Raw genomic sequence first — 15,072 nt, 5'->3', positions numbered from 1 at the left:
TCCACATTGCTCGAAATATACATTGGTAATGTTGGTAATCCTGTGTTGAATGAAAATTTAAAATTGTTTCGTTTCTATAGTTTGAAGTAATTACTATACTTTAAAATAATTACTATTACCATAATTTTTTCTTAGGATTGTTATAAATATCATAGATTTGATATTTGTGCAAAAAAAGTTTTTCAGCTACGTGTTGTAGTTGCCAGTTACTGAATTTCGAACGAAATCCTCTGAAATTTGTCGCTTCACTTCTGGAACTTACTGTACCTTTTGTCACAAATGTCCTTCATGCAACAAGGAGCCGAAACCTGTGCGAAAGATGCACCATCAATGACCTGTGATTAGGCATACAAATAAAAACTTTGCCTCTTTAGGCAATTGCACCTAAAAATTGTGTGAATCCATTAAAGTAGGAAATATCTTACTAATCCCTAGTTGAAGCTTGTGAGATAAACCTAAGTCACAGCTTTCAGGACTCATTCAACTGGAGACTGATAAATATGAACTAATCAAGTAAAATTTTGCAATATAGGAAGCCAAGGTTGGCAGCTTCTACCGACACTAAAACAATAAAATAAACCATAAGCAGTCTTAAAACTAAGTATTCCAGGCATGGAATTATACTACAGTCATTAAAAAGAACTTGGCTTCATCAAGAGAGTGAACCATGGTGAAAAGTTCTTGGATTACTTATCACATAGACTCCCCAAACTTCATTTGCACTTGGTTCAACACATTCATGAATTGTGATCTTGTCAGGGAAAAGGATACAAGCAGTCCCCAGTTAATGGCGATCCGGTTTATAAAAATAACAAATTCTTAGTAATTTGTATTCTTCCTAGCTATACTTACCTCGAACTGCTTTTATAGGAGATACCTGGATTTACCAAATCTAGAACCGACCAAAAAATTCCAGTTATTCGCCCTACCCCACCAGGTCTCTATGCCGCCAGGGTCGAAGCTCGCCCAACCTCTGACCTCTCTCTCCAGTCTTTCCTCGTACGCCCAAATAAGCCTGGTCTTCTACCCTAAAGAAAGTGGGGACGGTAGGGAGGGCCTAGTTTCCAACCAGTTTGAGGTAAGTATAGCTAGGAAAAATACAAATTATACTAAGAATTTATTTGTTCCAGCGCAGTATACTTCCCTCAAACTGCTTTTATAGGAGAATTAGTCCTTAGGAGGAGGGAGCCTCTAGGGGAGAGGCCCGGGAACCGGAGGTTGTGAGCTGAGAGGGGCTTGATGGACCTGGCGAAGCTCTGGGCATAACTGGAACAAGTCCTTTAAGACAATGGTTTGTACTGAAAACAGTCAGGTGATCTGCAAAGCTTACCTTGAATGCTCCTGGGTAAGGGAGGGGAAGGAAGGTAGGGGGGAAGGGAAGGAAGAGGGATAACATAGGAACTGCCATTCATACCCACATCCACACTTATCCTGCCCCCTACCCCCGGGGGGGGGGGGGGGGTTATACTCTGTGCTGCCCCGCCACCATGGGGCCGATCTTGAAGGAGTTGAGAGACCTCCTCATGCAGTCCTTCAGGTTATGGGCCGGGAAAGTGGATTGTCTACTCCACACGGCCGCCCTTAGGACATGGGAGACCGCCATATTCTTCGAGAATGAGAGGGAGGCCCCGATACCTCTGATGTCGTAGGGCTTAGCGTTCTTCAGTGCAAGGAGCCCAGTCACCTTGGAAGCTTTCTTGATTGTCTTCGTCAACCAATACGAAACGGTGTTCTTGGAGACCGCTTTCTTATCTCGGCCTGTGGTGACAAAGAGGTTCTTGATTCCTGGCCTGAGGTGAGCCTTCCTGCTCAAGTATTTCCTCACTGCCTGAACTGGACACAAGAGGAGATCTTTGGGGTTCTCACACTTTGGGGGAGCCGGAATTGAGAACTCCACGAACCTGTCGTCCCAGACTGATGGGTTCTGAGTCTTGGCCACGAACGTGGGAACGTATCGGAAGGTGAGCTCTTTCCACCCCTTGGAGTGAGCCATTATGTATGACAGGCCGTGTAGCTCCCCAACCCGCTTGGAGGAGGCCAAGGTAAGGAGGAACACTGTCTTGAGTGAGGTCCCTATCCAAGGTGTCCTTAAGGGGCTCAAAGGGAGGCTTCCTGAGGGAGTCCAGGACTCTGCCAACATCCCACTGAGGAGCCTTGACTGCCTCAGGTAAGGACTGTTGTTTGAAACTCCTCAGGAGCATGGCCAGGTCCTTGGAGCCACCCAGGTCTAGGCCCTTCAGACGGTAGACCTGGCCCAAGGAGGCCCTCACACCCTTCAGAGCCAGAACCGACCGCCCCTTGTCGAGTCTCAGGTGGACTAGGAAGTCAGCTATGTGGGTGATCTTGGCCTCCAAGGGCTTGAAGCCCTGGCCCTTGCATCAGTCCGTGAGGGGCTTCCATTTGGCCTGGTATACTGCCACCAAGGACTTCCGTAGGTAACCTGATATATGGAAGACGGTCCACCGAGAGAATCCTTTCCTCACCAGCAGTCACTCGACAACCTCCACCCATGAAGGCACAGGGCTTAAAGGCCTTCATGGAACCTCTTGAAGTGAGGCTGCCTTAGGAGGTTCCCACGGATCTTGAACCACTGTGGCCTGCAGGTCTGGAAACCAGTCCCTGTCTGCCCACTAGAGGGGCCACTAAGGTCATGCACGCTCCCCTCGAGATCCTAAGATGATTTAGGACCTGTCTGATCAGACTGAACGGAGGGAATGTGTAGAGGTCTAGACCGTCCCATGGTGATGAAAGGAATCCTCCCATACTGCTGCCGGATTAGGCACTGGGGAGCAGAACACCGGGAGCTTGTTCAGACTGGTGGCGAACAGGTCCAGGGAGGGGACCTCCACCTTCCTATCAGCTCTTCTGCCACTAATGGGATGCAGGGACCACTCCGAACCGATTACCTGGCCCTGTCTGCTGAGGTTGTCTGCTATGACATTCTTTTTTTCAGGGGATGAAACTCGCTGTTAGGGAGGCCCCGATGCTGCGGTCCACTGCAAGATCTCCTCTGTCAGGTCTGACAGGAACCAGGACTTCAGGCCTCCTTGTTTTTCATGTACTCCACTACCATGGCGTTGTCACAAATCAGCGCGACTGACCGGTGTTGGATCTGGGGCTTGAAGGCTAAGAGGGCCCTCTGCACTGCCAGAAGCTCCAGCTTGTTTATGTGAAGGAGTTTCTCTGGCTCCAACCAGATCCCCTTTCTCATCTCTGAGAGAAGGTGGGCCCCCCAACCCTCCTTTGATGTATCCGTGAACAGGTGGTCTGGGGTTATCAGGACAAAATCCCCCAGAGGATAAAATCCCCTGTAGGACAAAATCCCCTGAGGACAAAATCCCCCCATAGGACAAAATCCCCTCATAAGACAAAATTCCCCCATAGGACAAAATCCCCCTTGCCAAAATTCCCCATTTTCTACTGTTTGCTTGTTTTCCTAACAAGGGAAAATTTGTTTTACTAATACTAACTAAATCTTCTTACTGTCATAGCAGTACAGTCGTTTGCTCATTTTTCTAAAGAGGCAATACACATTTTTACTTACATAGTTTAACTAAATCTTCTTACAAAGAGTTCATTTTGGATATCACTCGAGTACTTCCACCCATAGAAGATGGAGTTTGTGAAGAGCAACAAAGGACAGGTGAAATTGCATCGTGAAGGATATATTTATGTTAAACACAATACACTATTACCAGAAAAGACCCAAACAACTTATAACAGATTTATACAAGAAGTTAAAATCTTGACAAATTGTTCACCTGTGAGTACAATGATCGATTTTTAAAGAACAGTGCTGAATACTTTGATAGCATACTTTCCTGAAGTTGATGTTAAAGGCTGCTTTTTTTCATTTGTGACAAAATATTCACAGAAAAATACAAGAGTTTGGTTTACAAAAACATTATAAAGACATTGAATTTTCTCTCAAAATGAGAATTATAGCAGCCTTTGCCTTTATTACCTCTGAATCTGTTCATGAAGCATTTGAAGAGCTCCATGATATTATGGCAGAGGAGTGTTTCTCGATTTTCAATTACTTTGAGGAGCACTATACTATTGGCAGGCCATATCAATGAGGACGCGAGAACCCCCATTTAGCATACCTCTGTGGAATATGTATGCAAGGACAAACGAACTTAATTGTACCAATAATTCTGTGGAAGGATGGCATCGCAGTTTCGTATAATTTGCTGGATGTTCCCATCCAGTCATCTGGAAGTTTATGAATCTCTTAGAGCTAGAAAACAACTTTCAAGATGTTCAGATGAATCAGATTATTTCTGGTGTCGCTAATTAACCACCTAGAACGAAATATAAGGATGCCACATCACGAATCAAATCACTTGTGCTAACATACCAAGAAAAAACGTATTTAGATTATATTAGAGGCACTACATTTAACTTAGGGTTTTAAACACATGTTCAGTCTTTGAATAAACAATTTAGCATTTTTCCTGAAATTTGCATTTTCCTCAAATATTTTTGTTAAGAATTCCACCTCCTGAGTTAGTTAAAAAAATTTCTATCAGTAATATTCAGTTAACTAGAACTATACGTACAATAATAAATGTAAAACCAGCAAACAACTACGAGTATTTTAATATATTTCTGTTTGGAACTATATAAGCAGTGAAAAATAAAACAAGTTACTACTATTATTGGTTGCTTACATTTTCATGACTAAATTTGTCCCGTGGGATTTTGTCCTCCAGGGAATTTTGTCCTAGAACTGGTCTGGGGGGACTTCCGACGGAGGACTGCCCTTGTGGGAGTTCTCCCGGTCTAGCCACCACTGGAGGGCTTCCTTCGTGGACTCTGAGGGAGCCACGAGCTTCTGAGGAGGGTCCCTCTTTGGGAGTCAACTTTCCTTCAGGTTCCACTGGACAGCTCTCAGACACCTCCTGCCTTGGAGGACCATTTTGTCCACGGAGACGAAGTACCCCAGTAGCCTCTGCCACTCCCTTGCTGGGTGGGGAGAAGGTTCTAGTTAGGGCCGAGCCACCTTCTCCATGCTGAGGAGCCTGTCCTCCGATGGGAAGGCTTTGGCCACCTCCGTGTTCAGCTCCATCCCTAGGTAGATCATCCTGGTGGTGGGAACTAACTGGGACTTCTCCCAATTCAGGACCACCCCTAGGGAGTTGCAAAAGGCTCCCATCTCTGACACTCCTAACGCTGCCTTTGAGGAAGAAAGGAGCAACCAGTCGTCCCAGTACCTCAGGAGGCGAATACCCCTCCTGTGGCCCCAGGAAGACACAAGGGAGAACACTTGTGAACACCTGCAGTGCCGTTAACAGCCCAAAGCAGAGGGTCCTGAACTGGAATGTTCTCCCCTCCCCCATCTGAGCTGTAGATACTTCCTGATGGACGAGTGAACCAGGATCTGGAAGTATATGTCCTTCAGATCCAGGGACAACATGAAGTCTCCCTCCCTCAGGGCAGCCAAGACTGACCTTGGGGTCTTCACCCTGACGGGTGTTTTGAGGATGAATGTGTTCAGCACAAAGATCTGTGACCGGCCTCTTTTTTTCTATGATTGTGTCAAACTCTTTAGTATTAGGGGGTCTATATATTACTATGTAAATTAATTTTTCAGATTCAAATTCTACCGCTATTAGTTCACATTCTGAGTTACTATATTTCTCATATATTTTTCCTTGTTTTTTGTCTTTCGCATATATCACGGTTCCCCCTTGATTCCTATTTTTTCTATCTGATCTATAAGTTTGGAACCCTGTTATTTGATCGTCATTCCCAGACTCTTGGGAATACCAGGTTTCATTTATATTCAGTATATCTATTTTCTTTTCAATTTGGGTTAGTTCTTCTAAGTACTCTATTCTTCTTTTTGAGTTACTCGTAACTAAACCCTGCGCATTCATCACTGTGATGTTAGCATGTTTTCTCCTTCATTTAATATGGGTAATAAGGATTTTCCCACGTCTTTTTCCTGTTCTGGTATGTTGTTCTTTTCTTCATTTCCAGAAATTCTGACATTAAAAACTCAACTTTTCCATAATATTTGATCTTCCTTCATCATAATTATTCATTTTGTGTCTGAATCTGCAATTTTCTCCGTATCTGCAATATCCTCTTGCATCGTAAATACAGTATTTATCTCTTGGGCTGTATCTTGGAGCTGATGCTTGGAAATTCTTTGCTGACACTCCAAGTGATGGCTCGCTTTTTTCCTTCACCTCATATTCTTTGTTCCTATCTTTATTTGTTTCTTTCTTATTTTGGATTTTATTATTTGATTGATTATTTAATTGATTTTGATTCATGGCTACAGGGTACATATATTTACATTTTTTGTCGAACTTACATCCTTTTCCTTCTTTTAGGTTTTTGCATATTTTTGGATGTAGATCTCTGCATTCATGCTCATAGCTGTCTAGGTATGCACATTTACCATAGATTTCATAGTTGTGACATACCCTGGGATGTTTGTAGTAACATCTTTCTCCGAATCTGCAATTCCCTATTTTCAAAAGGTTGCAGACTTTGTCTTTCTTGTCTATTTTTTCCTCTTTCCCATCAGTGTGCAGATCTAGGTAGAGCTTCTTCGCGATTTTCTTTTGTGTTGTCATGTCGTAATTTATTTTTTCGTATGTATGCTGCTTGATTGCCTCATATGTAGTATCAATGAGAGAGAGAGAGAGAGAGAGAGAGAGAGAGAGAAGAGAGAGAGAGAGAGAGAGAGAGAGAGTTTTAGGAGAGGAAGTTAATAAAGGAGGAAATAAAAAAAAATATAAACCTAGTACAAAAACCAGACTACTTAGTACCAATATGCGTACTAATGGTTGATTGATTGATTGACTATGAAATTTGGGTCTTCAGGACCAAGCGCTGGAATCCATCAGGATTATTCAGCCTCCTAATGAAAATGAAATATATAAATTAATATGATACATTATGACTAAGTGAATGATACCATTGTTAAAATATGAACGGGAAAAAATGAAGAATGATGACAGATAAAACCAATAAAAAAATAAATAATTATCAAAATTTCATATTTAAAAATATATACTTTATAAAATGAAAATGACTAAAATCGTTACTAAATACGTATACTGAAATTATATCTCGTTAAAATAACCAGATTCTTTCAGATAACCCATAAGGTTATCTACCTCAATACCATCATTTAAAATTTCTAAAATAGTCTTCCAAGCTATTAAGTACTATACCCTAAGTGATTAAATCTAGGACAGTGCACCAGCATGTGCTCGACGGATAGCTGACCATCACAGTGAGCGCAAACTGGGGTACTGGCTCCCTCTTAAAATATAACTATGGGTGAAGCCAGTATGGCCAATCCGAAGCCATGTTAGGATGATCTCGAATCTTCTGATACTGGTAAACTTAATTCCATTAATCATCTTCATCCTTGTTCAACCAAATTATAAATTTGATAGGATGGCTTGTCCATATTGTAGTAGACTAACAACAGCTGCTTAAAGTCAGGCAGAATCCTATATTAAAGAATTAAAAATTCTGTCTGCTTAGGTAATGTTAAAAATAGCTAAAAACAAAAGGTTAGCGTCTGCAGACTCTGAAAGTGTCTCCGACTATGAAGATTGCCTGAAGGGAAAACCGAGGCCATAAAAGCAGGCAACGGAAGAAAATTGGCCTCACTCACTCATCTCACTCACTGCTCATCCAGTCAGTCTCCAGCACGTGACCCCAACACGTGCCCTTAATCTCGCACGAGCTGCCCTGGACCATCGCTGACTGAATTTGGATGAAGACCCCCACCATTGGTGCCCTTGAGAAGAGGGATCCTACAATCATTTAAGGTAAAATGTGGGTCTAGTGACAGTCCTTGTATCTTTTCCTGTATTTCTTTGTTATTTTCCTGTCTTGGCTTGTGTGATCTGTCATTGTTACTCCTTGTCAATCGTATCCACAGCTGTGCTCACCTATTCTATAAGCTACTCTGATTTAAGGGCTGTGGTTCCCTTGAATGTGGTGTATTTAGGCTTGTTGCTTGATTGACCCCCTGATATTAGCAAATGCTACGAGAATTTACCCGGAGATAATGTAAGTGTGTGTCTGTGTTCACATCCTCCCCTTCAATATAGTAATGTTCTGAGTAATAATTTATTCATTCCTTGACCACTGAGGAAATTCTGAGAATGTAAGATTTATATTAAGTAAGTCTAAAGTGTTGGTGACATCACCACACGTCCAACCCTTTATGTGCCGCACACGTGTTGATAGAACATCCAGTGTTACAGATACCCCGCCACATCCATCATTGCTGTGTGAGGTGGACCTCTCATTCCTTGTGAGAGGCTCTGGCTTCTATCTGCGCTGCAACTCCCACACATGTTGGCCTCTCCGAATATGTGTTCTGGTGCTACAAGCAACTGTTTCCAGTACTAAGTCGGACTTTGAGAGTCATTAACGCCCTTGCTGGCACCTTGCACACACAGTAACTAGTGTGCAAATATATCCCCTGTAAATTTGACTCTTAAGAGCTTTCTTTACACTTTCCCCTTGAGTTTTCATCTTGGCCCTCAGCCGTATAACTTCTATTTATAAATCGAGCTCGAAAGGGGTCTTTTGAGTAGTCAGATCAATTCTTATACCTTGTGTTTTCAGATTTATAAAAAGATACATTCCTAGATTGGCTCAAGATAGCAGACCCTTGGAAATATTCAACAAGAGACAAGATGCTGTGTGTATGCTCTTCTTGCACCGAAGGCAATCACAATATAGTTTTTTTTTATTTTCTTGGGTGGAGCAAGCCAGAGAATTGTTCTAATAGCCTGATTTTACTTATAAGCATTATGGATCTCCTAACCTCAACTGACTCTTTTGTACTAAAACTTTGGGGCACCCCCCTTGGTTCCATTCTATGCACACAAAACTTTTAAAAAATGCATGACAATCCTTTTACCAGTTTTAAAAAAGAATGCTTATGGTGAGGTTTATCGTTCCTCTGAGCAGCTATATTAAATTTGCTATTATAGGATGACATTTATGTTGTCCAAGAAAATGGCTTTTTGCTATTTCAGTGAATGTAATGCTATTACCCTATTACAGTTTTTTCTGGAATAGTAATTTTTTTACTCTTTTACTGGAAATGTAAAATATTTCTAACCATATTATATGAATAAAGTATTTCCAGCCACACAATAACTTTATCAAAAGATATAATAAAAATTTAACATAAGATATTTACATGGTCGAGTAAATGTTTTTACCTTAAGCTTGAATAGCTTGGGTAGATGGAGAATGTTGATGATTTAACTGACCTTATGCCAACAGGGGTAGATGGCCCCCAGCATGCCCCTGCCCTCACTGAACCATTGGATACAATGCTACATGTAAGGTATGATTAGCTTAAATTTTCATACATTGCTGACCAGGGGTACAGGAGTTCCAGGCTTCCTGATTTTTCTAGCAGTGGCTATTATTGTTCAATATCAAATTAAAAAATAAACCAAAATGAGCATAATGGGTGAGATGCAGATGTCAACCACTAAATGGAATGTCATACCAGTCTAGCACTGGTTACCATTTTGGGACACAGACATACAAATGATGGCATTCCCTGGCTTTCCTCCAGCTTGGTTCATCATGATTCTTTGAAAGGTATTCTTTAATCCTTTCTCCCTCCCTACAGATCCCAAGATTTACTACTTTGAATACTTCATTCAGACTTCCCTGAGTCCTGGGGTTGGACTCTCTTCGAGTTGTTTAAAATGTGGGATAAACAACAGAAAGATTGCACATTTAACTAACTTCATGCAAAGGTGAAAATTTCATGTTCCTGATCCACTTCCTCGGACCATAACTCATCCCTCCTCTGCACTTAATTCTTTTAATACCTATTGAAAAAATAATAATTTCTAGATCACTATCTGTTTCAATACTGATCTCATTGGCTCATGGGCCATCCCCATATAGTGTCAATGAAATCCATTGATAACCTGCAGAAACATTATTAAGTCACTTTTGAGAGGCTTTGTTAGTGAAGGTAATGACTTATAGTATTAAAGGGAATTCTCGTAGACAGTTCCTCTTGCATTTGACATTTCACCACCAATTTTGTATTAGTAGAGCAGGAAGGAATGTTTACTTCAGTTTAGCCCTAACTATATGAAAGAAGTCTAACCTGTCCAACCTTTTTCATAGTACATAATCTTGTATAATGAAACAAAAGAATAAGCACTAAATTTTGAGAGATCAGATTTTTACAAAACTATGTATGTATAGTTAAAATAGTAAAATCAAATTTCAGGGAAGATAAGAAACATATACTTTGCCATTGTATGTGATAAGTTTCCTTTTTCAGAATACCATGTGTATAAGCTAACTAATATTTGACAAGTTATCTGTAATAAAAAATTTTCAAAGATATGTATATAAAACCAGAAATGAACAATTTGATTAATTACCACAAAATCTTACGATAAATTTATATAAAACTTTGTCCAGTACTTACAGATGCTTTTCCATATGGAACTAGATGTAACTCAATAATATCTTTCAATTTCTTGTAAGCTGGTGTTAACTGCTTCATAACAAAGTGCCTGCTGTCTGGACACAAAGCCTCATAATAGACTGCCACATTCATGGGAGGGTTGACTTCAACTTCCTGAAAAAGCAAGAAAAAAGTCAAGATAGTATACCATTTTTCTTAAACTATGTACTCTGACTTTTCATAGACAATAAACAAATCCCACACAGAAACACAATGGGAATTTTAACCATTAACAATAATTTCATAGTAAGGCAGTCCCCGGGTTACGACGGGGGTTCCGTTCTTGAGACGCGTCGTAAGCCGAAAATCGTCGTAAGCTGGAACATCATACAAAATCCTGAGAAAACCTTACTTTTAATGCTTTGGGTGCATTGAAAACTATGTAAACTGCATTCTTATGGCATTTTTCATCAAAAAAACCTTCAAATATTGATTATTTTTTTATTTTTGGTGTCATATGTTTGTCATCTGTCAGATGAGCGTTGTAGGCATTGTAACCCTAGAACATGTGTCGTAACCTTGGAAATAATGTCTGATGAATATAATTGAAAAGTGTCGTAACCTCGGAACGTCGTAAGCCGAGACCGTCGTAACCTGGGGACTGCCTGTGTACTAATATTTCTAATGCTGTAGTGAAGAGTTTTTGAGATTTCATGCCAACAAGGGCACCTATTCTAACTTGCACTTAACAAATGAAAATTCAGGTAAAGGACTGTACTTGTCACTGCTTAGTACAATTAACCATAACTTCAGGTCCACAGGCATCTCATGAAGTTGGAATATATAAATCCAAACACTCCTAAAATGCAATCATGTAAATCAAAGTATGTTATTCAATCAAAATAGAATCCATATATCATGATCATTAAACTTTATTTTAAATCAGGTTTTCATTTTGGGGATGCGACAAAATGAGTTCTCTCCTCTGAAATTTATGACAAATTTCTGCTGAATTTCCATCTGATCCACGTCTCTATAACCTTTTAATGCATTTCTGGACAGATTGACATCATCAAATAATATTTAACATTATTCCAGATTGCTAAAAGTAACTATAAAAGCCAAACATTCCATGAAAGTTATTTAACTTCACTCAAAATGAGCAAACAGCTATACAGAAATTTCTTTACAAAACCATTCAACTTGTGAGCATCATTCTACAAAGCAGAATGGCTTTATATGAGAAAGAAAACAGGAAAATAAATAGGGATATATATACACACATATATATACATGTAAATGCAATAGCCAAATGCCCTTTAACATCTTGAATGTATCTGGTAAAAATGACCAGTACACATACATACAAATACATACATACATATATATATATATATATATATATATATATATATATATATATATATATATATAATATACACATATATCTTCTTTCCCACCATTATCCCTACACTAAGGGGTCATCTGCCTGATGCGCCTTCTCTACTGCCTTCTATCAAAGGCATAATCCCTCCACCAAACCTCTTCTCTCCATATCTTCCTTCACTTTATCTCGCTTCTCTGTCTCCCTCTCAATCTTCTTCCTCCAACAGGTTCTTCACAAGCCCCTCTTCACTCTCTCCTCATCAACCATCCTCAAAACATGCCCATCTCAATCGTGACTCTCTTATCACCTCTGTAATCTTCTTTTTTTCTAAATTTTCCACTCTCTCAAACAGCAATATCCCCATAATCAACCTCAGCCTTCTCATCTCGGTTCTCTCAAGCTCTATATATATTTATACAGGTGGTCCCCGGTTAACAACATGCTTGGTTAATGGCAATCCCGTTTTATGGCGCTAGACTAGCGCAATGAAATTGGCGATTTATGGCGCCGTAACGGACCTAGTTTTGATTATCGGCACCATAGGGTACCAATAATAGAGTTATGGCGCCATAACATACCTAACAGAGGCACCATTAGCTCTTAAAACGCCGAGCCGCTATTTACCAAAGTGTCTCTCGTATGCCGGAGGCGTTTGGGAGTTAGCTCCGAAGCAGAAAAAAAGTTATTTCAAAAAATGACAACGCGCTTAGTTTTTAAGATTGAGAGTTCATTTTTGGCTCCTAATTTTTAAATTTGCCTGAAGTTTAGTATCCAACCATCAGAAATGAAAAAAATATAATTATTATATATAAATATTGGAATATATGACAGCGCAAAAAAAAAAAAAAAAAGTCATATATAATTGTATACAAATCGCTCTGTGAGCAAAACAGTTAAAGCTAATGAGTTAATTTTTGTTGTTGTATTGTACACTAAATTCTGATGATTTTAGTATATAACAAATTGTAAAACGATCAAAGCAACACAGAGAAAATATTATCACAAAATGATGCATGAATTCGTAACGTGCGGACGTAAAAAAATAAAAGTTTTTTTCAAAAATTCACCGTAAATCGAAATATTGTGTTAAGAGACTTCCCGTTTGTTGCAAAATGAGGGTAATTGATTGAATATTACTAGACTGTAATTGTTTTTGTTTACAATTGCAGTTTTCGACCATTTCGGTTGAGTTAAAGTTGACCGAAGGTCAAATTTTTTCTATTTATCGTGATTTATATGAAAATATTTCAAAACAAATAAAAGCTTCAACCATGAGTTATTTTTTTGTTGTATTCTACATGAAATAGTGCACATTTTCATATATAAAACTTTATGTAACGGCTAATATAAAATGGTGCAAACATTACGACAAACCGAAGAAAGAATCTCTGATTTATTCGGCAGAGTTACCGCGCGGACATAAGGAAAAATTTTTATTTTTTCAAAAAATTCACCATAAATCGAAATATTGTGCTAGAGTTTTCCAATATGTTGCAAAATGAAGGTAAATGATTGAATATTACTAGAATGTAAGAGTTTTTAGCTTACAATTGCGTTTTTTGACCATTTCAGTTGAGTTAAAGTTGACTGAAGGTTGAAATTTTGGCACTTATCGTGATTTATATAAAAATATTTCAAAACTGATAAAAGCTACAACCATGGGTTATTATTAGATGTACCCTACATGAAATTGCGCACATTTTCATATATAAAACTTTATGTAATGGCTAATATAAAACGGTGCAAACATTACGACAAACTGATGAAAGAATTTGATTTTTTCGGCAGTTTCCGTGCGGACGTAAGGAAGTGTTTTTCAAAAATTCACCATAAATCGAAATATTGTGCTAGAGACTTCCAATTCGTTGGAAAATGAAGGTAAATGACTGAATGTTACTAGAATGTAAGAGACTTGGCTTACAATACAATTGCGTTTTTCGACCATTTCGGTCGAGTCAAAGTTGACCAAAGGTTGTAATTTTGGTACTTATCGTGATTTATATGAAAATATTTCAAAACTGATAAAAGCTACAACCATGGGTTGTTTTTTGTTTTATTCTAAATGAAATTGCGCACATTTTCCTATGTAAAACTTTACGTAACGGCTAATATAAAACGGTGCAAACATTACGACAAACTGAAGAAAGAATTTCTTTCTGATTTTTTTGGCAGTTACTGTGCGGACGTAAGGAAATAGTTGTTTTTTTTTCAAAAATTCACCATAAATCGAACTATTGTGCTAGAGTTTTCCAAAACTTTATGTAACAGCTAATATAAAACGGTGCAAACATTACGACAAACTGACGAAAGAATTTCTGAGATTTTCGGCAGTTACCGCGCACGGACGTAAGGAATAAGTGTTTTTCAAAAATTCACCATAAATCGAAATATTGTGCTAGAGTTTTCCAATTTGTTGCAAATGAAGATAAATGCTTGAATGTTACTAGAATGTAAGAGTTTTAGCTTAAAATTGCATTGATCCGTGAACTCCCAGCATCCCTCAAGGCGCGTGATTTCAAATTTTTTGCAAACTAGGCCTATAACTATTTTTCCACGAATATTTAAAAAAACTTTTTGTCGCCGACGTATTGTACGTCTATTAACCCTTAAACGCCGACTGGACGTATTTTACGTCGACATTTTTTGTCTCTTGGGTGCCGGCTGGACGTATTTTACGTCGACATACAAAAGTTTTTTTAAAAATATTTTTAGGCCTACCAGCCGAAAACCCTTGAATCACGCGCCTTGGGGGATGCTGGGAGTTCACGGATCAAGGTGTTGTTTTGTTTACAATCGTTACGCAGGCGCGCAAGCGCGAATTTCTTTCTTGCCGCACTAAAAAGTATCTGTGACACATCTCGGAAATTATTTCGTCACATTGACATAATTTTTTTACCATTTTAAATTAGCCGTTACATGGAGTATTATATATGAACATGTGCGCATTTGTATGTAGAATACAACAATAAAATACTCATGATTGTAGCTTTTATCAGTTTTGAGATATTCTCATATAAATAACGATAAGTGCCAAAATTTCAACCTTCGGTCAACTTTGACTCTACCGAAATGGTCAAAAAACGCAATTGTAAGCTAAAACTCTTATATTTTAGTATATTCAATCATTTACCTTAATTTTGCAACTAATTGGAGGTCTCTAGCACAATATTTAGATTTATGGTGAATTTATGAAAAAACTTTTTTCTTACGTCCACGCGGTAACTCTTCCGAAAAAAATCATACATGC

The 15,072-nt window shown here is 39.0% G+C and overlaps 1 protein-coding gene across 3 annotated transcripts in view; it reads right to left on the bottom strand.

Moving 5' to 3' along the window:
- LOC135210358 (gamma-interferon-inducible lysosomal thiol reductase-like) overlaps positions 1–15,072 on the bottom strand; it is a 168,563-nt gene that overhangs the window by 20,822 nt on the left and 132,669 nt on the right. For all 3 annotated transcript variants that reach the window (XM_064243256.1, XM_064243255.1, XM_064243254.1), the window contains exon 2: positions 10,460–10,612. In XM_064243256.1, the coding sequence (XP_064099326.1) occupies positions 10,460–10,612 (153 nt within the window). The remainder of the gene's footprint in view (positions 1–10,459; positions 10,613–15,072) is intronic.

Source organism: Macrobrachium nipponense, chromosome 39 (genome assembly GCF_015104395.2).
Source record: "Macrobrachium nipponense isolate FS-2020 chromosome 39, ASM1510439v2, whole genome shotgun sequence".
NCBI lineage: Eukaryota > Metazoa > Arthropoda > Malacostraca > Decapoda > Palaemonidae > Macrobrachium > Macrobrachium nipponense.
The sequence above is the reverse complement of the archived record's forward strand: the minus strand, read 5'-3'. Positions and strand labels throughout refer to the sequence as shown.